Raw genomic sequence first — 25,277 nt, forward strand, 5'->3', positions numbered from 1 at the left:
CTCTAAATACCTCTTGGTGTGTGCTTGGTGGTACTAAAACTATGTCAGGGAAACATCTCTAAATACCTCTTGGTGTGTGTTTGGTGGTACTAAACTATGTCAGGGAAACATCTCTAAATACCTCTTGGTGTGTGTTTGGTGTTACTAAACTATGTCAGGAACATCTCTAAATACCTCTTGGTGTGTGCTTGGTGTTACTAAACTATGTCAGGGAAACATCTCTAAATACCTCTTGGTGTGTGTTTGGTGTTACTAAACTATGTCAGGGAAACATCTCTAAATACCTCTTGGTGTGTGTTTGGTGTTACTAAACTATGTCAGGGAAACATCTCTAAATACCTCTTGGTGTGTGTTTGGTGTTACTAAACTATGTCAGGGAAACATCTCTAAATACCTCTTGGTGTGTGCTTGGTGGTACTAAACTATGTCAGGGAAACATCTCTAAATACCTCTTGGTGTGTGTTTGGTGGTATTAAACTATGTCAGGGAAACATCTCTAAATACCTCTTGGTGTGTGTTTGGTGTTACTAAACTATGTCAGGGAAACATCTCTAAATACCTCTTGGTGTGTGCTTGGTGTTACTAAACTATGTCAGGGAAACATCTCTAAATACCTCTTGGTGTGTGCTTGGTGGTACTAAACTATGTCAGGGAAACATCTCTAAATACCTCTTGGTGTGTGTTTGGTGGTACTAAACTATGTCAGGGAAACATCTCTAAATACCTCTTGGTGTGTGTTTGGTGTTACTAAACTATGTCAGGGAAACATCTCTAAATACCTCTTGGTGTGTGCTTGGTGTTACTAAACTATGTCAGGGAAACATCTCTAAATACCTCTTGGTGTGTGTTTGGTGTTACTAAACTATGTCAGGGAAACATCTCTAAATACCTCTTGGTGTGTGTTTGGTGTTACTAAACTATGTCAGGGAAACATCTCTAAATACCTCTTGGTGTGTGTTTGGTGTTACTAAACTATGTCAGGGAAACATCTCTAAATACCTCTTGGTGTGTGTTTGGTGGTACTAAACTATGTCAGGGAAACATCTCTAAATACCTCTTGGTGTGTGTTTGGTGTTACTAAACTATGTCAGGGAAACATCTCTAAATACCTCTTGGTGTGTGTTTGGTGTTACTAAACTATGTCAGGGAAACATCTCTAAATACCTCTTGGTGTGTGTTTGGTGGTACTAAACTATGTCAGGGAAACATCTCTAAATACCTCTTGGTGTGTGTTTGGTGTTACTAAACTATGTCAGGGAAACATCTCTAAATACCTCTTGGTGTGTGTTTGGTGTTACTAAACTATGTCAGGGAAACATCTCTAAATACCTCTTGGTGTGTGTTTGGTGGTACTAAACTATGTCAGGGAAACATCTCTAAATACCTCTTGGTGTGTGTTTGGTGTTACTAAACTATGTCAGGGAAACATCTCTAAATACCTCTTGGTGTGTGCTTGGTGTTACTAAACTATGTCAGGGAAACATCTCTAAATACCTCTTGGTGTGTGCTTGCTGTTACTAAACTATGTCAGGGTAACATCTCTAAATACCTCTTGGTGTGTGTTTGGTGGTACTAAACTATGTCAGGGAAACATCTCTAAATACCTCTTGGTGTGTGCTTGGTGTTACTAAACTATGTCAGGGAAACATCTCTAAATACCTCTTGGTGTGTGCTTGGTGTTACTAAACTATGTCAGGGAAACATCTCTAAATACCTCTTGGTGTGTGCTTGGTGGTACTAAACTATGTCAGGGAAACATCTCTAAATACCTCTTGGTGTGTGTTTGGTGTTACTAAACTATGTCAGGGAAACATCTCTAAATACCTCTTGGTGTGTGTTTGGTGTTACTAAACTATGTCAGGGAAACATCTCTAAATACCTCTTGGTGTGTGTTTGGTGGTACTAAACTATGTCAGGGAAACATCTCTAAATACCTCTTGGTGTGTGTTTGGTGTTACTAAACTATGTCAGGGAAACATCTCTAAATACCTCTTGGTGTGTGTTTGGTGTTACTAAACTATGTCAGGGAAACATCTCTAAATACCTCTTGGTGTGTGTTTGGTGGTACTAAACTATGTCAGGGAAACATCTCTAAATACCTCTTGGTGTGTGTTTGGTGTTACTAAACTATGTCAGGGAAACATCTCTAAATACCTCTTGGTGTGTGTTTGGTGTTACTAAACTATGTCAGGGAAACATCTCTAAATACCTCTTGGTGTGTGTTTGGTGGTACTAAACTATGTCAGGGAAACATCTCTAAATACCTCTTGGTGTGTGTTTGGTGTTACTAAACTATGTCAGGGAAACATCTCTAAATACCTCTTGGTGTGTGCTTGGTGTTACTAAACTATGTCAGGGAAACATCTCTAAATACCTCTTGGTGTGTCTCTGCTGTTACTAAACTATGTCAGGGTAACATCTCTAAATACCTCTTGGTGTGTGTTTGGTGTTACTAAACTATGTCAGGGAAACATCTCTAAATACCTCTTGGTGTGTCTCTTGCTGTTACTAAACTATGTCAGGGAAACATCTCTAAATACCTCTTGGTGTGTCTCTGCTGTTACTAAACTATGTCAGGGAAACATCTCTAAATACCTCTTGGTGTGTGTTTGGTGTTACTAAACTATGTCAGGGAAACATCTCTAAATACCTCTTGGTGTGTGTTTGGTGTTACTAAACTATGTCAGGGAAACATCTCTAAATACCTCTTGGTGTGTGCTTGGTGTTACTAAACTATGTCAGGGAAACATCTCTAAATACCTCTTGGTGTGTGTTTGGTGGTACTAAACTATGTCAGGGAAACATCTCTAAATACCTCTTGGTGTGTGCTTGGTGGTACTAAACTATGTCAGGGAAACATCTCTAAATACCTCTTGGTGTGTGCTTGGTGTTACTAAACTATGTCAGGGAAACATCTCTAAATACCTCTTGGTGTGTGTTTGGTGTTACTAAACTATGTCAGGGAAACATCTCTAAATACCTCTTGGTGTGTGTTTGGTGTTACTAAACTATGTCAGGGAAACATCTCTAAATACCTCTTGGTGTGTGTTTGGTGTTACTAAACTATGTCAGGGAAACATCTCTAAATACCTCTTGGTGTGTGTTTGGTGTTACTAAACTATGTCAGGGAAACATCTCTAAATACCTCTTGGTGTGTGTTTGGTGTTACTAAACTATGTCAGGGAAACATCTCTAAATACCTCTTGGTGTGTGTTTGGTGTTACTAAACTATGTCAGGGAAACATCTCTAAATACCTCTTGGTGTGTGTTTGGTGGTACTAAACTATGTCAGGGAAACATCTCTAAATACCTCTTGGTGTGTGTTTGGTGTTACTAAACTATGTCAGGGAAACATCTCTAAATACCTCTTGGTGTGTGTTTGGTGTTACTAAACTATGTCAGGGAAACATCTCTAAATACCTCTTGGTGTGTGTTTGGTGTTACTAAACTATGTCAGGGAAACATCTCTAAATACCTCTTGGTGTGTGCTTGGTGGTACTAAACTATGTCAGGGAAACATCTCTAAATACCTCTTGGTGTGTGTTTGGTGTTACTAAACTATGTCAGGGAAACATCTCTAAATACCTCTTGGTGTGTGTTTGGTGTTACTAAACTATGTCAGGGAAACATCTCTAAATACCTCTTGGTGTGTGTTTGGTGTTACTAAACTATGTCAGGGAAACATCTCTAAATACCTCTTGGTGTGTGTTTGGTGTTACTAAACTATGTCAGGGAAACATCTCTAAATACCTCTTGGTGTGTGCTTGGTGTTACTAAACTATGTCAGGGAAACATCTCTAAATACCTCTTGGTGTGTGCTTGGTGTTACTAAACTATGTCAGGGAAACATCTCTAAATACCTCTTGGTGTGTGCTTGGTGTTACTAAACTATGTCAGGGAAACATCTCTAAATACCTCTTGGTGTGTGCTTGGTGTTACTAAACTATGTCAGGGAAACATCTCTAAATACCTCTTGGTGTGTGCTTGGTGTTACTAAACTATGTCAGGGAAACATCTCTAAATACCTCTTGGTGTGTGCTTGGTGTTACTAAACTATGTCAGGGAAACATCTCTAAATACCTCTTGGTGTGTCTCTGCTGTTACTAAACTATGTCAGGGAAACATCTCTAAATACCTCTTGGTGTGTGCTTGGTGTTACTAAACTATGTCAGGGAAACATCTCTAAATACCTCTTGGTGTGTGTTTGGTGTTACTAAACTATGTCAGGGAAACATCTCTAAATACCTCTTGGTGTGTGCTTGGTGTTACTAAACTATGTCAGGGAAACATCTCTAAATACCTCTTGGTGTGTGTTTGGTGTTACTAAACTATGTCAGGGAAACATCTCTAAATACCTCTTGGTGTGTGTTTGGTGTTACTAAACTATGTCAGGGAAACATCTCTAAATACCTCTTGGTGTGTGTTTGGTGTTACTAAACTATGTCAGGGAAACATCTCTAAATACCTCTTGGTGTGTGTTTGGTGTTACTAAACTATGTCAGGGAAACATCTCTAAATACCTCTTGGTGTGTGCTTGGTGGTACTAAACTATGTCAGGGAAACATCTCTAAATACCTCTTGGTGTGTGTTTGGTGGTACTAAACTATGTCAGGGAAACATCTCTAAATACCTCTTGGTGTGTGTTTGGTGTTACTAAACTATGTCAGGGAAACATCTCTAAATACCTCTTGGTGTGTGCTTGGTGTTACTAAACTATGTCAGGGAAACATCTCTAAATACCTCTTGGTGTGTGCTTGGTGGTACTAAACTATGTCAGGGAAACATCTCTAAATACCTCTTGGTGTGTGTTTGGTGGTACTAAACTATGTCAGGGAAACATCTCTAATACCTCTTGGTGTGTGTTTGGTGTTACTAAACTATGTCAGGGAAACATCTCTAAATACCTCTTGGTGTGTGCTTGGTGTTACTAAACTATGTCAGGGAAACATCTCTAAATACCTCTTGGTGTGTGTTTGGTGTTACTAAACTATGTCAGGGAAACATCTCTAAATACCTCTTGGTGTGTGTTTGGTGTTACTAAACTATGTCAGGGAAACATCTCTAAATACCTCTTGGTGTGTGCTTGGTGTTACTAAACTATGTCAGGGAAACATCTCTAAATACCTCTTGGTGTGTCTCTGCTGTTACTAAACTATGTCAGGGAAACATCTCTAAATACCTCTTGGTGTGTGCTTGGTGTTACTAAACTATGTCAGGGAAACATCTCTAAATACCTCTTGGTGTGTGCTTGGTGTTACTAAACTATGTCAGGGAAACATCTCTAAATACCTCTTGGTGTGTGCTTGGTGTTACTAAACTATGTCAGGGAAACATCTCTAAATACCTCTTGGTGTGTGTTTGGTGGTACTAAACTATGTCAGGGAAACATCTCTAAATACCTCTTGGTGTGTGCTTGGTGTTACTAAACTATGTCAGGGAAACATCTCTAAATACCTCTTGGTGTGTGTTTGGTGTTACTAAACTATGTCAGGGAAACATCTCTAAATACCTCTTGTGTGTGTTTGGTGGTACTAAACTATGTCAGGGAAACATCTCTAAATACCTCTTGGTGTGTGCTTGGTGTTACTAAACTATGTCAGGGAAACATCTCTAAATACCTCTTGGTGTGTGTTTGGTGTTACTAAACTATGTCAGGGAAACATCTCTAAATACCTCTTGGTGTGTGCTTGGTGTTACTAAACTATGTCAGGGAAACATCTCTAAATACCTCTTGGTGTGTGTTTGGTGTTACTAAACTATGTCAGGGAAACATCTCTAAATACCTCTTGGTGTGTGTTTGGTGTTACTAAACTATGTCAGGGAAACATGTCTAAATACCTCTTGGTGTGTGTTTGGTGTTACTAAACTATGTCAGGGAAACATCTCTAAATACCTCTTGGTGTGTGCTTGGTGTTACTAAACTATGTCAGGGAAACATCTCTAAATACCTCTTGGTGTGTGTTTGGTGGTACTAAACTATGTCAGGGAAACATCTCTAAATACCTCTTGGTGTGTGCTTGGTGTTACTAAACTATGTCAGGGAAACATCTCTAAATACCTCTTGGTGTGTGCTTGGTGTTACTAAACTATGTCAGGGAAACATCTCTAAATACCTCTTGGTGTGTGCTTGGTGTTACTAAACTATGTCAGGGAAACATCTCTAAATACCTCTTGGTGTGTGCTTGGTGGTACTAAACTATGTCAGGGAAACATCTCTAAATACCTCTTGGTGTGTGTTTGGTGTTACTAAACTATGTCAGGGAAACATCTCTAAATACCTCTTGGTGTGTGTTTGGTGTTACTAAACTATGTCAGGGAAACATCTCTAAATACCTCTTGGTGTGTGCTTGGTGTTACTAAACTATGTCAGGGAAACATCTCTAAATACCTCTTGGTGTGTGTTTGGTGTTACTAAACTATGTCAGGGAAACATCTCTAAATACCTCTTGGTGTGTGTTTGGTGTTACTAAACTATGTCAGGGAAACATCTCTAAATACCTCTTGGTGTGTGCTTGGTGTTACTAAACTATGTCAGGGAAACATCTCTAAATACCTCTTGGTGTGTCTCTGCTGTTACTAAACTATGTCAGGGAAACATCTCTAAATACCTCTTGGTGTGTGCTTGGTGTTACTAAACTATGTCAGGGAAACATCTCTAAATACCTCTTGGTGTGTGCTTGGTGTTACTAAACTATGTCAGGGAAACATCTCTAAATACCTCTTGGTGTGTGTTTGGTGGTACTAAACTATGTCAGGGAAACATCTCTAAATACCTCTTGGTGTGTGCTTGGTGTTACTAAACTATGTCAGGGAAACATCTCTAAATACCTCTTGGTGTGTGCTTGGTGTTACTAAACTATGTCAGGGAAACATCTCTAAATACCTCTTGGTGTGTGCTTGGTGTTACTAAACTATGTCAGGGAAACATCTCTAAATACCTCTTGGTGTGTGCTTGGTGGTACTAAACTATGTCAGGGAAACATCTCTAAATACCTCTTGGTGTGTGTTTGGTGTTACTAAACTATGTCAGGGAAACATCTCTAAATACCTCTTGGTGTGTGTTTGGTGTTACTAAACTATGTCAGGGAAACATCTCTAAATACCTCTTGGTGTGTGCTTGGTGTTACTAAACTATGTCAGGGAAACATCTCTAAATACCTCTTGGTGTGTGTTTGGTGTTACTAAACTATGTCAGGGAAACATCTCTAAATACCTCTTGGTGTGTGTTTGGTGTTACTAAACTATGTCAGGGAAACATCTCTAAATACCTCTTGGTGTGTGTTTGGTGTTACTAAACTATGTCAGGGAAACATCTCTAAATACCTCTTGGTGTGTGCTTGGTGTTACTAAACTATGTCAGGGAAACATCTCTAAATACCTCTTGGTGTGTGTTTGGTGGTACTAAACTATGTCAGGGAAACATCTCTAAATACCTCTTGGTGTGTGTTTGGTGTTACTAAACTATGTCAGGGAAACATCTCTAAATACCTCTTGGTGTGTGTTTGGTGTTACTAAACTATGTCAGGGAAACATCTCTAAATACCTCTTGGTGTGTGTTTGGTGGTACTAAACTATGTCAGGGAAACATCTCTAAATACCTCTTGGTGTGTGTTTGGTGTTACTAAACTATGTCAGGGAAACATCTCTAAATACCTCTTGGTGTGTCTCTGCTGTTACTAAACTATGTCAGGGAAACATCTCTAAATACCTCTTGGTGTGTGTTTGGTGTTACTAAACTATGTCAGGGAAACATCTCTAAATACCTCTTGGTGTGTGTTTGGTGTTACTAAACTATGTCAGGGAAACATCTCTAAATACCTCTTGGTGTGTGTTTGGTGGTACTAAACTATGTCAGGGAAACATCTCTAAATACCTCTTGGTGTGTGTTTGGTGTTACTAAACTATGTCAGGGAAACATCTCTAAATACCTCTTGGTGTGTGTTTGGTGTTACTAAACTATGTCAGGGAAACATCTCTAAATACCTCTTGGTGTGTGTTTGGTGTTACTAAACTATGTCAGGGATACATCTCTAAATACCTCTTGGTGTGTGCTTGGTGGTACTAAACTATGTCAGGGAAACATCTCTAAATACCTCTTGGTGTGTGCTTGGTGTTACTAAACTATGTCAGGGAAACATCTCTAAATACCTCTTGGTGTGTGCTTGGTGGTACTAAACTATGTCAGGGAAACATCTCTAAATACCTCTTGGTGTGTGCTTGGTGTTACTAAACTATGTCAGGGAAACATCTCTAAATACCTCTTGGTGTGTGCTTGGTGTTACTAAACTATGTCAGGGAAACATCTCTAAATACCTCTTGGTGTGTGTTTGGTGTTACTAAACTATGTCAGGGAAACATCTCTAAATACCTCTTGGTGTGTGTTTGGTGTTACTAAACTATGTCAGGGAAACATCTCTAAATACCTCTTGGTGTGTGTTTGGTGTTACTAAACTATGTCAGGGAAACATCTCTAAATACCTCTTGGTGTGTGTTTGGTGTTACTAAACTATGTCAGGGAAACATCTCTAAATACCTCTTGGTGTGTGCTTGGTGTTACTAAACTATGTCAGGGAAACATCTCTAAATACCTCTTGGTGTGTGTTTGGTGTTACTAAACTATGTCAGGGAAACATCTCTAAATACCTCTTGGTGTGTGTTTGGTGTTACTAAACTATGTCAGGGAAACATCTCTAAATACCTCTTGGTGTGTGTTTGGTGGTACTAAACTATGTCAGGGAAACATCTCTAAATACCTCTTGGTGTGTGTTTGGTGTTACTAAACTATGTCAGGGAAACATCTCTAAATACCTCTTGGTGTGTGTTTGGTGTTACTAAACTATGTCAGGGAAACATCTCTAAATACCTCTTGGTGTGTGTTTGGTGTTACTAAACTATGTCAGGGATACATCTCTAAATACCTCTTGGTGTGTGCTTGGTGGTACTAAACTATGTCAGGGAAACATCTCTAAATACCTCTTGGTGTGTGCTTGGTGTTACTAAACTATGTCAGGGAAACATCTCTAAATACCTCTTGGTGTGTGCTTGGTGGTACTAAACTATGTCAGGGAAACATCTCTAAATACCTCTTGGTGTGTGCTTTGTGTTACTAAACTATGTCAGGGAAACATCTCTAAATACCTCTTGGTGTGTGCTTGGTGTTACTAAACTATGTCAGGGAAACATCTCTAAATACCTCTTGGTGTGTGTTTGGTGTTACTAAACTATGTCAGGGAAACATCTCTAAATACCTCTTGGTGTGTGTTTGGTGTTACTAAACTATGTCAGGGAAACATCTCTAAATACCTCTTGGTGTGTGTTTGGTGTTACTAAACTATGTCAGGGAAACATCTCTAAATACCTCTTGGTGTGTGTTTGGTGTTACTAAACTATGTCAGGGAAACATCTCTAAATACCTCTTGGTGTGTGCTTGGTGTTACTAAACTATGTCAGGGAAACATCTCTAAATACCTCTTGGTGTGTGCTTGGTGGTACTAAACTATGTCAGGGAAACATCTCTAAATACCTCTTGGTGTGTGCTTGGTGTTACTAAACTATGTCAGGGAAACATCTCTAAATACCTCTTGGTGTGTGCTTGGTGTTACTAAACTATGTCAGGGAAACATCTCTAAATACCTCTTGGTGTGTGTTTGGTGTTACTAAACTATGTCAGGGAAACATCTCTAAATACCTCTTGGTGTGTGTTGTCAGGGAAACATCTCTAAATACCTCTTGGTGTGTGTTGTCAGGGAAACATCTCTAAATACCTCTTGGTGTGTGTTTGGTGTCTAGAGGAGTTGACTCCTCCTGTACAGCTGTTGCAGATGGTGGTGTCGTGGATCCAAGACCAGCCTCGATTGGTCCTCATCACTCTGCTGAACACGCCCCCCTCCTCCAGCCAGCCAATTGGCTCCATGGACCTCACGCCGCTGGCTGGGTTGGTGCGCTGGTGTGTCAAAGCCCCATTGGCTTACAGGAGAGACGGGAAGCAGGGCCTGGCTAATGGGACGACAGAGACGGAGCTGGAGGCAGGGCCTCTCTTCTCTGAGCTGCATCTCAGTGTTCTGCAGGTTTGTTCAGTCTCAAACCTGACTTTTGTGACATTTGTGTAACTTGAGGTCATCAGGACTTACATGAGGGTTGGGTTTGGATTACAATCATGCCCACTAACACGGGATGGTAACGCCAAGGGAGAATTGTAAACGGCTGCGCTGATTGCACTCTATCCAATCATAGCAGCCAGAACCTTCAGACAGTGAGACAGACCTGTCCATCACTCTATCCAATCATAGCAGCCAGAACCTTCAGACAGTGAGACAGACCTGTCCATTACTCTATCCAATCATAGCAGCCAGAACCTTCAGACAGTGAGACAGACCTGTCCATCACTCTATCCAATCATAGCAGCCAGAACCTTCAGACAGTGAGACAGACCTGTCCATCACTCTATCCAATCATAGCAGCCAGAACCTTCAGACAGTGAGACAGACCTGTCCATTACTCTATCCAATCATAGCAGCCAGAACCTTCAGACAGTGAGACAGACCTGTCCATCACTCTATCCAATCATAGCAGCCAGAACCTTCAGACAGTGAGACAGACCTGTCCATTACTCTATCCAATCATAGCAGCCAGAACCTTCAGACAGTGAGACAGACCTGTCCATTACTCTATCCAATCATAGCAGCAGAACCTTCAGACAGTGAGACAGACCTGTCCATTACTCTATCCAATCATAGCAGCCAGAACCTTCAGACAGTGAGACAGACCTGTCCATCACTCTATCCAATCATAGCAGCCAGAACCTTCAGACAGTGAGACAGACCTGTCCATCACTCTATCCAATCATAGCAGCCAGAACCTTCAGACAGTGAGACAGACCTGTCCATCACTCTATCCAATCATAGCAGCCAGAACCTTCAGACAGTGAGACAGACCTGTCCATTACTCTATCCAATCATAGCAGCCAGAACCTTCAGACAGCGAGACAGACCTGTCCATCACTCTATCCAATCATAGCAGCAGAACCTTCAGACAGTGAGACAGACCTGTCCATTACTCTATCCAATCATAGCAGCAGAACCTATGAAACACTGCCAGACAGACCATCATAGCAGCAGAACCTATGAAACACTGCCAGACAGATCATCATAGCAGCAGGACCTATGAAACACTGCCAGACAGACCATCATAGCAGCAGAACCTATGAAACACTGCCAGACAGACCATCATAGCAGCAGAACCTATGAAACACTGCCAGACAGACCATCATAGCAGCAGGACCTATGAAACACTGCCAGACAGATCATCATAGCAGCAGAACCTATGAAACACTGCCAGACAGACCATCATAGCAGCAGAACCTATGAAACACTGCCAGACAGACCATCATAGCAGCAGAACCTATGAAACACTGCCAGACAGACCATCATAGCAGCAGAACCTATGAAACACTGCCAGACAGACCATCATAGCAGCAGAACCTATGAAACACTGCCAGACAGACCATCATAGCAGCAGAACCTATGAAACACTGCCAGACAGATCATCATAGCAGCAGAACCTATGAAACACTGCCAGACAGACCATCATAGCAGCAGAACCTATGAAACACTGCCAGACAGACCATCATAGCAGCAGAACCTATGAAACACTGCCAGACAGACCATCATAGCAGCAGAACCTATGAAACACTGCCAGACAGACCATCATAGCAGCAGAACCTATGAAACACTGCCAGACAGATCATCATAGCAGCAGAACCTATGAAACACTGCCAGACAGATCATCATAGCAGCAGGACCTATGAAACACTGCCAGACAGATCATCATAGCAGCAGAACCTATGAAACACTGCCAGACAGATCATCATAGCAGCAGAACCTATGAAACACTGCCAGACAGATCATCATAGCAGCAGGACCTATGAAACACTGCCAGACAGACCATCATAGCAGCAGAACCTATGAAACACTGCCAGACAGACCATCATAGCAGCAGGACCTATGAAACACTCCCTAACCCTAACCCCATGGAACCACACCCCCAAAGCGCTAACCCTCAGAGGTCATGGGTCAGGGTTACATCATGTTTAGAGGTTATCAACTCTTCCTCCCAGGAGTCATGGGTCAGGGTTAGGTCATGTTTAGAGGTCAGAGGTTATGAACTCTAACCTCTTATCTGTTCCAGGTGTTGCTGCTCCTCCCGGGCGTTCTGAGAGAGAAGGGGCTTCTGGGTCGCTTGGCGTTGCTGCAGCCCGACCAGCTGACTTCTCTGATCTCTGACCTCTCTCGTCTTCTGGAGGAGCTGAAGCCTCACCACACCGATACACACACACACACCCAGCTCGCTCTGGACCGCCTGGCCCAGTCCCTGCAGGTCTCCATGGCAGCAGGGGCGCTGCTCTGCTCTAGAGGTAGGGATGTCATATCCTGTGTGTTCTACAGTTGGGATGTCATATCCTGTGTGTTATACAGTTGGGATGTCATATCCTGTGTGTTCTACAGTTGGGATGTCATATCCTGTGTGTTCTACAGTTGGGATGTCATATCCTGTGTGTTCTACAGTTGTGATGTCATATCCTGTGTGTTCTCTCCACAGAGGACCTGAGAGCTCTCTGTTCCCGCCTCCCACACAACAAGTAAGAACCAATCACAATGCACCCCTAACCATCCCCCACAACCAATCACAATGCACCCCTAACCCTCCCCCACCACCAATCACGATGCACCCCTAGCCCCCCCTGTCTAGACCTGTTTTTACCTGTCTCCAGCCTAAGGGGTGTGGGGGTGGGTTATCTCCCCAAGCTGTGCCTGATGTCATAGACCCTCATAGTTCCAGAATGTTATGATAACGGCAGCCATTTTGGTAAAGGAGAAATCCAAACCAGTCTAATACCCTCAATGCACATTCCACGCTGGAACGTTCCAAGCCCTCTTCATATCAGGGGAGCGGTTTCCGGAGCGTTGTCAGGCATTGCCGACAGGGAGGAGATCTCGTTAAATATGGTTTAAATTTGTTCAACTTACTAAATTACATTCAGAGGATTTAAAAGCTACAGCAATGCGCTTGTGAGAAAAATGTAAGAACATTTGAAAACAAGTGTTTCAACATAGTATAACCACTACAAAGCTGACGCTAGCTAGCTAGCCTCTTCCATAGACTTGACTGGTTAGCTAGCTAGCCTCTTCCATAGACTTGACTGGTTAGCCAGCTAGCCTCTTCCATAGACTTGACTGGTTAGCTAGCTAGCCTCTTCCATAGACTTGACTGGTTAGCTAGCTAGCCTCTTCCATAGACTTGACTGGTTAGCTAGCTAGCCTCTTCCATAGACTTGACTGGTTAGCTAGCTAGCCTCTTCCATAGACTTGACTGGTTAGCTAGCTAGCCTCTTCCATAGACTTGACTGGTTAGCCAGCTAGCCTCTTCCATAGACTTGACTGGTTAGCCAGCTAGCCTCTTCCATAGACTTGACTGGTTAGCCAGCTAGCCCCTTCCATAGACTTGACTGGTTAGCTAGCTAGCCCCTTCCATAGACTTGACTGGTTAGCTAGCTAGCCTCTTCCATAGACATGACTGGTTAGCTAGCTAGCCTCTTCCATAGACTTGACTGGTTAGCTAGCTAGCCTCTTCCATAGACTTGACTGGTTAGCTAGCTAGCCTCTTCCATAGACTTGACTGGTTAGCTAGCTAGCCTCTTCCATAGACTTGACTGGTTAGCTAGCTAGCCTCTTCCATAGACTTGACTGGTTAGCTAGCTAGCCTCTTCCATAGACTTGACTGGTTAGCTAGCTAGCCTCTTCCATAGACTTGACTGGTTAGCTAGCTAGCCTCTTCCATAGACTTGACTGGTTAGCTAGCTAGCCTCTTCCATAGACTTGACTGGTTAGCTAGCTAGCCTCTTCCATAGACTTGACTGGTTAGCTAGCTAGCCTCTTCCATAGACTTGACTGGTTAGCTAGCTAGCCTCTTCCATAGACTTGACTGGTTAGCTGGCTAGCCTCTTCCATAGACTTGACTGGTTAGCTGGCTAGCCTCTTCCATAGACTTGACTGGTTAGCTAGCTAGCCTCTTCCATAGACTTGACTGGTTAGCTAGCTAGCCTCTTCCATAGACTTGACTGGTTAGCCAGCTAGCCTCTTCCATAGACTTGACTGGTTAGCTAGCTAGCATCAGAGCCATCTGGATAATCTCATAGACAGACTGGATCTAACGTTGTTTTACAGAGAAATAGGTCTATGTACTTGTCATGTTAGTTGAATGTAACATTAGTTGACAAAATGATTGTTTGCTAAGGTGTATATTTGGTTGGCTATGCTATCTAGCAAGCGGAGATCTCATTGCTCAAGTTGGTCCAATGTTTTGAAAACAGCTTGCTAGCCCCGCCCAGTTCATAACATACTGTGTATATATCTAATGTTATCCTGACATGCTGACCACACCGCACGCATCGCTCTGGATATAACATGCTGACCACACCCACACCGCACGCATCGCTCTGGATATAACATGCTGACCACACCGCACGCATCGCTCTGGATATAACATGCTGACCACACCCACACCGCACGCATGGCTCTGGATATAACATGCTGACCACACCCACACCGCACGCATCGCTCTGGATATAACATGCTGACCACACCGCACGCATCGCTCTGGATAAGAGCGTCTGCTAAATGACTTAAAATGTAATCCACAGATAAAAAGGGGAAACGTAGTTTCTAGTAATCTCTCCTCCTTCAGTCGTCTTGTTCTTCTGTGGACTTTATATGTCGGTTGGCAACCAACTTTAAGGTGCATCACCACCACCTCAGTTCATCTTCCAATCCCCCAGGTGGGTGTATGCTCCTAAAAGATGGGAGAGCTGGGACTAATACAACCTGGTACAATTGGCCCAGCGTCCTGGGTGATTGGAAGATGAACTGAGGTGGTGGTGATGCACCTTAAAGTTGGTTGCCAACCGACATATAAAGTCCACAGAAGAAGACCCATTTCCCCTTTTTATCTGTGGATTACATTTTTACATTTTAGTCATTTAGCAGACGCTCTTATCCAGAACGACTTACAGTTAGTGAGTGCATGCATTCTTTTTTTTCATACTGGCCCCCCGTGCGAATCGAACCCACAACCCTGGCGTTACGCCATGCTCTACCAACTGAGCTACACAGGACAAATGGGTCAAAATTCTACAAAGATCCAGAAAAAAGGACCTTGTGCATTTCTGGTAAAATACCCTGAAAATATACCAGGCGGTGTCAGAGGAAGGCCCCAAAAATGTTGCTGTTGGTTTTCCTCCTCCTTCATCCGTGGTGCTCATTCAACATAGCATTAGGAGAGTCCTGTCAACATCTACAGTCATGAACATGGCTTTCTGAACAGCACAATCTTCCTAATTGATAACTTTGTTATATTGGCATAATATGAAGTCTGGTTGGCAACAGCATCACCCCCATAATCTCCATAAAGTCTATAGACATGTTTAAAGATTTTCAGTCAAGCATGTTGACATGATGTGTGGAAGCTGTTATTGACAAAAGGGAATATTAATCATGAATACATAGAAAATGTTGTTCCATGTAAAATAGATTGAGGAGTGTTCATTAGAAAAGTGGTAGTTGATTGCATGTGTATGGTAGTCATGGAAAAGGATGAATGTTAGTCATCCTAGTGAATAATTCAATTCAAATGTAGTCCAGATCAGCTAAACGTTCACATTTGCAAAATAAGGATATACAACCCCAACACAACACCCACTGTTCTGGTTCCAAATACAACCCCAACACAACACCCACTGTTCTGGTTCCAAATACAACCCCAACACAACACCCACTGTTCTGGTTCCAAATGCATGACTATTGTTCTGGTTTCATGATGACACTTGAATAAACGTAGGTACTCTCACTGATATGGGCTGGCAAGATAATGGCAGCTTATCCTGGTACATGGCGCACAGAGAAAAGCTCCTGGGCCCCTCACCAAGATACAACAACAGAGAGAAATGGAACTGACATTAATCAGTACAGGACAGGTACATAGTGGTACATGATGTTGTGGTACATAGGCCTACAAACACTGTGTGCTTGTTTTGTGAACTCCTTTTAGCCAATGGGGGTTTCATTATCAAACAATCAAATGTATTTTCATAAAGCCCTTGTCACAAAGTGCTTATACAGATACCCAGTGTAAAACCTCAAAGAGCAAGCAATACAAAGGCAGAAGCACAGTGACTACCTGGTTGAGCTTGATCAGCTGGGGTCTGGGACAAGGTAGCACGCACGGTGAAATCAGTTGAACCAGCAGCATGACAAGGGGGATTTGTGGGAGCCTAAGAACACACAGTACACCAGAAATGAAAAGCTGACCCTAGACCTGGCACATCAGCTATTGCAGCATAATTACTGGGCACTGAGTGCAGACAGGGCCAGTCGACGGACAGGGCCAGTCGACGGACAGGGCCAGTCAACGGACAGGGCCAGTCAACGGACAGGGCCAACCAGGAAGGAGCTTACCCAACCGCTCTGAGGCACAGTCGCCCTAGATTTGGTATGGAAAAAAACAATACTATATGGTGCAATAAACATTAGTAAATGAGTTTAGCTGTAGCGGCTAATGACCAACATTAGTAAATGAGTTTAGCTGTAGCAGCTAATGACAATAAACATTAGTAAATGAGTTTAGCTGTAGCAGCTAATGACAATAAACATTAGTAAATGAGTTTAGCTGTAGAAGCTAATGACAATAAACATTAGTAAATGAGTTTAGCTGTAGCACCTAATGACAATAAACATTAGTAAATGAGTTTAGCTGTAGCGGCTAATGACAATAAACATTAGTAAATGAGTTTAGCTGTAGCAGCTAATGACAATAAACATTAGTAAATGAGTTTAGCTGTAGCAGCTAATGACAATAAACATTAGTAAATGAGTTTAGCTGTAGCAGCTAATGACAATAAACATTAGTAAATGAGTTTAGCTGTAGCAGCTAATGACAATAAACATTAGTAAATGAGTTTAGCTGTAGCAGCTAATGACAATAAACATTAGTAAATGAGTTTAGCTGTAGCGGCTAATGACCAACATTAGTAAATGAGTTTAGCTGTAGCAGCTAATGACAATAAACATTAGTAAATGAGTTTAGCTGTAGAAGCTAATGACAATAAACATTAGTAAATGAGTTTAGCTGTAGCACCTAATGACAATAAACATTAGTAAATGAGTTTAGCTGTAGCGGCTAATGACAATAAACATTAGTAAATGAGTTTAGCTGTAGCAGCTAATGACAATAAACATTAGTAAATGAGTTTAGCTGTAGCAGCTAATGACAATAAACATTAGTAAATGAGTTTAGCTGTAGCAGCTAATGACAATAAACATTAGTAAATGAGTTTAGCTGTAGCAGCTAATGACAATAAACATTAGTAAATGAGTTTAGCTGTAGCAGCTAATGACAATAAACATTAGTAAATGAGTTTAGCTGTAACAGCTAATGACAATAAACATTAGTAAATGAGTTTAGCTGTAGCAGCTAATGACCAACATTAGTAAATGAGTTTAGCTGTAGCGGCTAATGATAATAAACATTAGTAAATGAGTTTAGCTGTAGCAGCTAATGACAATAAACATTAGTAAATGAGTTTAGCTGTAGCAGCTAATGACCAACATTAGTAAATGAGTTTAGCTGTAGCAGCTAATGATAATAAACATTAGTAAATGAGTTTAGCTGTAGCAGCTAATGAAAATAAACATTAGTAAATGAGTTTAGCTGTAGCGGCTAATGATAATAAACATTAGTAAATGAGTTTAGCTGTAGCAGCTAATGACCAACATTAGTAAATGAGTTTAGCTGTAGCGGCTAATGATAATAAACATTAGTAAATGAGTTTAGCTGTAGCAGCTAATGACAATAAACATTAGTAAATGAGTTTAGCTGTAGCAGCTAATGACCAACATTAGTAAATGAGTTTAGCTGTAGCAGCTAATGATAATAAACATTAGTAAATGAGTTTAGCTGTAGCGGCTAATGACAATAAACATTAGTATATGAGTTTAGCTGTAGCAGCTAATGACAATAAACATTAGTAAATGAGTTTAGCTGTAGCGGCTAATGACAATAAACATTAGTATATGAGTTTAGCTGTAGCGGCTAATGACCAACATTAGTAAATGAGTTTAGCTGTAGCAGCTAATGATAATAAACATTAGTAAATGAGTTTAGCTGTAGCAGCTAATGATAATAAACATTAGTAAATGAGTTTAGCTGTAGCAGCTAATGATAATAAACATTAGTAAATGAGTTTAGCTGTAGCGGCTAATGACAATGAACATTAGTAAATGAGTTTAGCTGTAGCGGCTAATGACAATAAACATTAGTAAATGAGTTTAGCTGTAGCAGCTAATGACAATAAACATTAGTATATGTGTTTAGCTGTAGCAGTTATTGACAATAAACATTAGTAAATGAGTTTAGCTGTAGCAGCTAATGACAATAAACATTAGTATATGAATTTAGCTGTAGCGGCTAATGATAATAAACATTAGTAAATGAGTTTAGCTGTAGCAGCTAATGACAATAAACATTAGTAAATGAGTTTAGCTGTAGCGGCTAATGATAATAAACATTAGTAAATGAGTTTAGCTGTAGCAGCTAATGACAATAAACATTAGTAAATGAGTTTAGCTGTAGCAGCTAATGACAATAAACATTAGTAAATGAGTTTAGCTGTAGCAGCTAATGACCAACATTAGTAAATGAGTTTAGCTGTAGCAGCTAATGATAATAAACATTAGTAAATGAGTTTAACTGTAGCAGCTAATGACCAACATTAGTAAATGAGTTTAGCTGTAGCAGCTAATGACCAACATTAGTAAATGAGTTTAGCTGTAGCAGCTAATGACCAACATTAGTAAATGAGTTTAGCTGTAGCAGCTAATGACAATAAACATTAGTAAATGAGTTTAGCTGTAGCAGCTAATGATAATAAACATTAGTAAATGAGTTTAGCTGTAGCAGCTAATGATAATAAACATTAGTAAATGAGTTTAGCTGTAGCGGCTAATGATAATAAACATTAGTAAATGAGTTTAGCTGTAGCGGCTAATGACAATAAACATTAGTAAATGAGTTTAGCTGTAGCAGCTAATGACAATAAACATTAGTAAATGAGTTTAGCTGTAGCGGCTAATGACCAACATTAGTAAATGAGTTTAGCTGTAGCAGCTAATGATAATAAACATTAGTAAATGAGTTTAGCTGTAGCAGCTAATGACCAACATTAGTAAATGAGTTTAGCTGTAGCAGCTAATGACCAACATTAGTAAATGAGTTTAGCTGTAGCAGCTAATGACAATAAACATTAGTAAATGAGTTTAGCTGTAGCAGCTAATGATAATAAACATTAGTAAATGAGTTTAGCTGTAGCAGCTAATGACCAACATTAGTAAATGAGTTTAGCTGTAGCAGCTAATGATAATAAACATTAGTAAATGAGTTTAGCTGTAGCAGCTAATGACCAACATTAGTAAATGAGTTTAGCTGTAGCAGCTAATGACCAACATTAGTAAATGAGTTTAGCTGTAGCAGCTAATGACAATAAACATTAGTAAATGAGTTTAGCTGTAGCAGCTAATGATAATAAACATTAGTAAATGAGTTTAGCTGTAGCAGCTAATGATAATAAACATTAGTAAATGAGTTTAGCTGTAGCAGCTAATGACAATAAACATTAGTAAATGAGTTTAGCTGTAGCAGCTAATGACGATAAACATTAGTAAATGAGTTTAGCTGTAGCAGCTAATGACAATAAACATTAGTAAATGAGTTTAGCTGTAGCGGCTAATGACAATAAACATTAGTAAATGAGTTTAGCTGTAGCGGCTAATGACAATAAACATTAGTAAATGAGTTTAGCTGTAGCGGCTAATGACCAACATTAGTAAATGAGTTTAGCTGTAGCGGCTAATGACAATAAACATAATTATTTTTATTTTTTAGTCATTTAGCAGACGCTCTTATCCAGAGCGACTTACAGGAGCAATTCGGGTTAAGTGCCTTGCTCAAGGGCACATCGACAGATTTTTCACCTAGTCGGCTCGGGGATTAGAACCAGCGACCTTTCGGTTACTGGCACAACGCTCTTAACCACTAAGCTACCTGCCGCCTCTTCCTCGGGCATCCCCTCTTGTCTAGATTCTACAGGGCGCTAGCCTGTTCTCCTCAAAACATTAGCTAGCTAACCAACTTAAACTAATGTTAGATTCGATCAAATGACAAGTACATAGACCTTTTGCTCTGTTACACAACGTAATAACAACCATAAGTTACAGGCTAGCCAGAAGGCTCTAATGCTAGCTAGCTAACCAGCCATGTTATTTAAATTGAAAGGAAGCTAGCTATCGTCAGCTTTGTAGCGGCAATGCTGTGGAAACACATTCTTACATTTTCTCACCAACGCCTTGCTGTAGTTTACACATTTTATGAAATGTAATTTAGTAATGTCAATAAATTTCATCCGTATTTAGCGACATCTCCTCCCTCCCTGAGTTAGCGAAGCATTGCGATGGGCCGGAAGTCAAACCAAAGTCAAATGGAAATGAACCCCGGTATGAAGAGGAATGGAATGTGGAAGGTGCTTAGAATGCATTGACCGAATTGGAATGACTAGCAGTAGAGGCTTAGGTGATGCATTTCCTGCTTTTACATACGCAGGACAATCAAAGTGACTTGTAATTCCTAATTCTATGGTGTCTCCTCTCAGTTTGCTCCAGCTGGTGATGTCTGGTCCAGTGCAGCAGAGTGGGTTCTACCCCCACATCCATACCCCTCCCCTGGGGTACAGCCCCCGGCCCCGCCCCTTAGGACCTCACCCCTCCTCTCACTCCCCTCATCCCCCCCTCCCTTCTCAACCTTTCCTTCCAGGCATGGCCTTCCCCTTCTGCCCCAGCCACTAGAGAGAGGTGGACAACATCTCCCCATCCAACCTTTCCTTCCAGGCATGGCCTTCCCCTTCTGCCCCAGCCACTAGAGAGAGGTGGACAACATCTCCCCATCCAACCTTTCCTTCCAGGCATGGCCTTCCCCTTCTGCCCCAGCCACTAGAGAGAGGTGGACAACATCTCCCCATCCAACCTTTCCTTCCAGGCATGGCCTTCCCCTTCTGCCCCAGCCACTAGAGAGAGGTGGACAACATCTCCCCATCCAACCTTTCCTTCCAGGCATGGCCTTCCCCTTCTGCCCCAGCCACTAGAGAGAGGTGGACAACATCTCCCCATCCAACCTTTCCTTCCAGGCATGGCCTTCCCCTTCTGCCCCAGCCACTAGAGAGAGGTGGACAACATCTCCCCATCCAACCTTTCCTTCCAGGCATGGCCTTCCCCTTCTGCCCCAGCCACTAGAGAGAGGTGTGGACAACATCTCCCCATCCAACCTTTCATTCCAGGCATGGCCTTCCCCTTCTGCCCCAGCCACTAGAGAGAGGTGGACAACATCTCCCCATCCAACCTTTCCTTCCAGGCATGGCCTTCCCCTTCTGCCCCAGCCACTAGAGAGAGGGGTGGACAACATCTCCCCATCCAACCTTTCCTTCCAGGCATGGCCTTCCCCTTCTGCCCCAGCCACTAGAGAGAGGTGGACAACATCTCCCCATCCAACCTTTCCTTCCAGGCATGGCCTTCCCCTTCTGCCCCAGCCACTAGAGAGAGGTGGACAACATCTCCCCATCCAACCTTTCCTTCCAGGCATGGCCTTCCCCTTCTGCCCCAGCCACTAGAGAGAGGTGGACAACATCTCCCCATCCAACCTTTCCTTCCAGGCATGGCCTTCCCCTTCTGCCCCAGCCACTAGAGAGAGGTGGACAACATCTCCCCATCCAACCTTTCCTTCCAGGCATGGCCTTCCCCTTCTGCCCCAGCCATTAAAGAGAGGTGTGGACAACATCTCCCCATCCAACCTTTCCTTCCAGGCATGGCCTTCCCCTTCTGCCCCAGCCATTAAAGAGAGGTGTGGACAACATGAAAGAGAGGTGTGGACAACATTAAAGAGAGGTGTGGACAACATTAAAGAGAGGTGTGGACAACATGAAAGAGAGGTGTGGACAACATTAAAGAGAGGTGTGGACAACATTAAAGAGAGGTGTGGACAACATGAAAGAGAGGTGTGGACAACATTAAAGAGAGGTGTGGACAACATGAAAGAGAGGTGTGGACAACATGAAAGAGAGGTGTGGACAACATTAAAGAGAGGTGTGGACAACATGAAAGAGAGGTGTGGACAACATTAAAGAGAGGTGTGGACAACATGAAAGAGAGGTGTGGACAACATTAAAGAGAGGTGTGGACACATGGAAGACAACAACATTGGTGTATATTGAGTATTTGGACTGTTTGTCAAATCAATATTTTTACTATGTGTGATCTTTTTTCTGTGTTTACAGTTGAACCACATTACTAAAATCAATGTTATTACAGTGAAATGACTGCTCAATATTGTATTAATCCAATGAACACTTGTGATGCTCTCTTGTGGTTGTCACGTTACAGGTAAGATGTTAGTACATAAACTTCTCCACAACATTGTTCTTAACATATATTCATTTTTCAGAATAAGTGAACAGTCAATTTAACTACTATTTTAATTCCAGTGGTTATGGCGCCATCTTGTGGTTCATTGTAATGTTCTGATAGAGGCTACCTGCGTGACCGAAATGAAGCTCCTCGCATTCTTGGCTTTGCACGCTAGCAGTGAAGATTTAGCAGAAACATAACGCTATGTTGCATATCTCACTGCTTTCTTCCATGCACTGTGCTCTCCTGATGCCAAATAACCAACACTTCTTATATTAATTCAATGGATTGTGGTCAGTAAACCCATGGGCCTCCCCTCTCTCTGTTCTCCTGTCCCCTCCCCTCTCTCTCTCTGTTCTCCTGTCCCCTCCCCTCTCTCTCTCTGTTCTCCTGTCCCCTCCCCTCTCTCTCTCTGTTCTCCTGTCCCCTCCCCTCTCTCTCTCTGTTCTCCTGTCCCCTCCCCTCTCTCTGTTCTCCTATCCCCTCCCCTCACTCTGTTCTCCTGTCCCCTCCCCTCTCTCTCTCTGTTCTCCTGTCCCCTCCCCTCTCTCTCTCTCTGTTCTCCTGTCCCCTCCCCCCTCTCTCTCTGTTCTCCTGTCCCCTCCCCCCTCTCTCTCTGTTCTCCTGTCCCCTCCCCTCTCTCTCTCTGTTCTCCTGTCCCCTCCCCTCTCTCTCTGTTCTCCTGTCCCCTCCCCTCTCTCTCTCTGTTCTCCCCTCCCCTCTCTCTCTCTGTTCTCCTGTCCCCTCCCCTCTCTCTCTCTGTTCTCCTGTCCCCTCTCTCTCTCTGTTCTCCTGTCCCCTCCCCTCTCTCTCTCTGTTCTCCTGTCCCCTCCCCTCTCTCTCTCTGTTCTCCTGTCCCCTCCCCTCTCTCTCTCTGTTCTCCTGTCCCCTCTCTCTCTCTGTTCTCCTGTCCCCTCTCTCTCTCTGTTCTCCTGTCCCCTCCCCTCTCTCTCTCTGTTCTCCTGTCCCCTCTCTCTCTCTGTTCTCCTGTCCCCTCCCCTCTCTCTCTCTGTTCTCCTGTCCCCTCTCTCTCTCTGTTCTCCTGTCCCCTCCCCTCTCTCTCTCTCTGTTCTCCTGTCCCCTCTCTCTCTCTCTCTGTTCTCCTGTCCCCTCCCCTCCCCTCTCTCTCACTGTTCTCCTGTCCTCTCCCCTCTCTCTCACTGTTCTCCTGTCCCCTCCCCTGTCTCTCTCTGTTCTCCTGTGTGGGCCTCTTTCTCTATGTAGATGCAGAATAATATCAGTGAATTTGCAATTGTATTGTAAACACACACAATCTATTCAGTTACTCCTGCAAATAGAACAACAGTCTCTGTTTGCTGAGCTGCATCTCTCACCCTCTTTCTGAAGAATAAATTCTGTATGTTTATCTTCTATAAGTTGGAAAGTTGTTTTTTCAACAGATGGTTGAGCTGACGTTACCAAATGTAGTTAACGTCATGTTAGCCATTGATGCCCCTCAAGTTAGCTATCTATCTTTTATTAGCAATGTTTAGCATATTTTGACAGTAATTTATTAGTTAGTGATGATTTTCTGGTGGTGAACAGAGCTCCAGCAGTTGGAGTCAATGTCCAGATAGATAATCAATTGCTGTCAAAACCCTGCTCATAAAATTTGCTAGCTAGCTAATGTTAACAGCACTGCTAGCTAGACTGGGTAGTCCCTAGTTAGCTAGCTAGCTAGCTAGCTTAACATTATCTGTCAGTGCAGCTTTTGAGTCAACATGTTGAAATGTAAGTTACTCGAATCTGGCTTACTTTGAGGTCAATAATTCCGAATAGCCTCATCATGGGCTAACAAAACATAGTTGTTGTTTTTTAAACAAAGTTGACCTCTGGTTCTCCTCCTCATCTTTGTGCTCTCTCCCTCTCAGAGGATGAAGTCGCCCGCGCCGCCGAAATATCATTTCTTTAGACTAATCAAAAATGACATTGGAAACAGTCTTTGACTCCACCTCCTAAAGTACCAACGTAACAGAAATGCTGGTTTAAAGCAGCACTAAAAAGGCTGGGCAGGCCAGACCGGGGCTCATGATTGGAGGATTCATTGCAGTGTAGCCTAGTTTGTTTTTCAACATCCCAGCAGGACAAAAGACTCGGTGCTGAGACAAAATCATTCGGGGCTAAAGCCTGTCCCCTCTGTGGTAACAGTGGTAATGTCACTGTTGTCCAGAGATAGAAAATAGATGCGACAATTACCTGTTATGGTGCATTTCCATTTAACTATCTTGTGTCGATAAAAACTGCTGGACGTAATGTCACACCCCAAAAAATTATCCCTCGCAAAAACCTACAGTGTTGAAGTGTTGCCATTTAGGCAAATTGTACATGAATAAATTGGTGACAGTCTGTACGCCCTCCCACCTGTTTCATTAATAAATTGTATGCCCTCCCACCTATGTTTCATTAATACATTGGTGACAGTCTGTATGCCCTCCCACCTATGTTTCATTAATAAATTGCTGACAGTCTGTATGCCCTCCCACCTATGTTTCATTAATAAATTGGTGACAGTCTGTATGCCCTCCCACCTATGTTTCATTAATAAATTGGTGACAGTCTGTATGCCCTCCCACCTATGTTTCATTAATAAATTGGTGACAGTCTGTATGCCCTCCCACCTATGTTTCATTAATAAATTGGTGACAGTCTGTACGCCCTCCCACCTATGTTTCATTAATAAATTGTATGCCCTCCCACCTATGTTTCATTAATAAATTGGTG

At 42.2% G+C, this 25,277-nt stretch overlaps 1 protein-coding gene across 1 annotated transcript; it reads left to right on the forward strand.

Annotated features, from left to right (window-relative positions):
* Positions 1–9,789: 9,789 nt before the first annotated feature.
* On the forward strand, positions 9,790–22,466 carry LOC311116341 (integrator complex subunit 15-like; the record flags this gene model as incomplete). Its single annotated transcript, XM_084191434.1, has 4 exons — positions 9,790–10,067; positions 12,187–12,412; positions 12,598–12,637; positions 20,753–22,466. Coding segments are annotated over 4 exons (737 nt in total), but the record flags the coding sequence as incomplete, so codon positions are not given.
* Positions 22,467–25,277: the final 2,811 nt, after the last annotated feature.

Source organism: Coregonus lavaretus (assembly GCF_964263955.1).
Source record: "Coregonus lavaretus genome assembly, contig: HAP1_SCAFFOLD_3925, whole genome shotgun sequence".
In the NCBI taxonomy this organism is placed as follows: Eukaryota; Metazoa; Chordata; class Actinopteri; order Salmoniformes; family Salmonidae; genus Coregonus; species Coregonus lavaretus.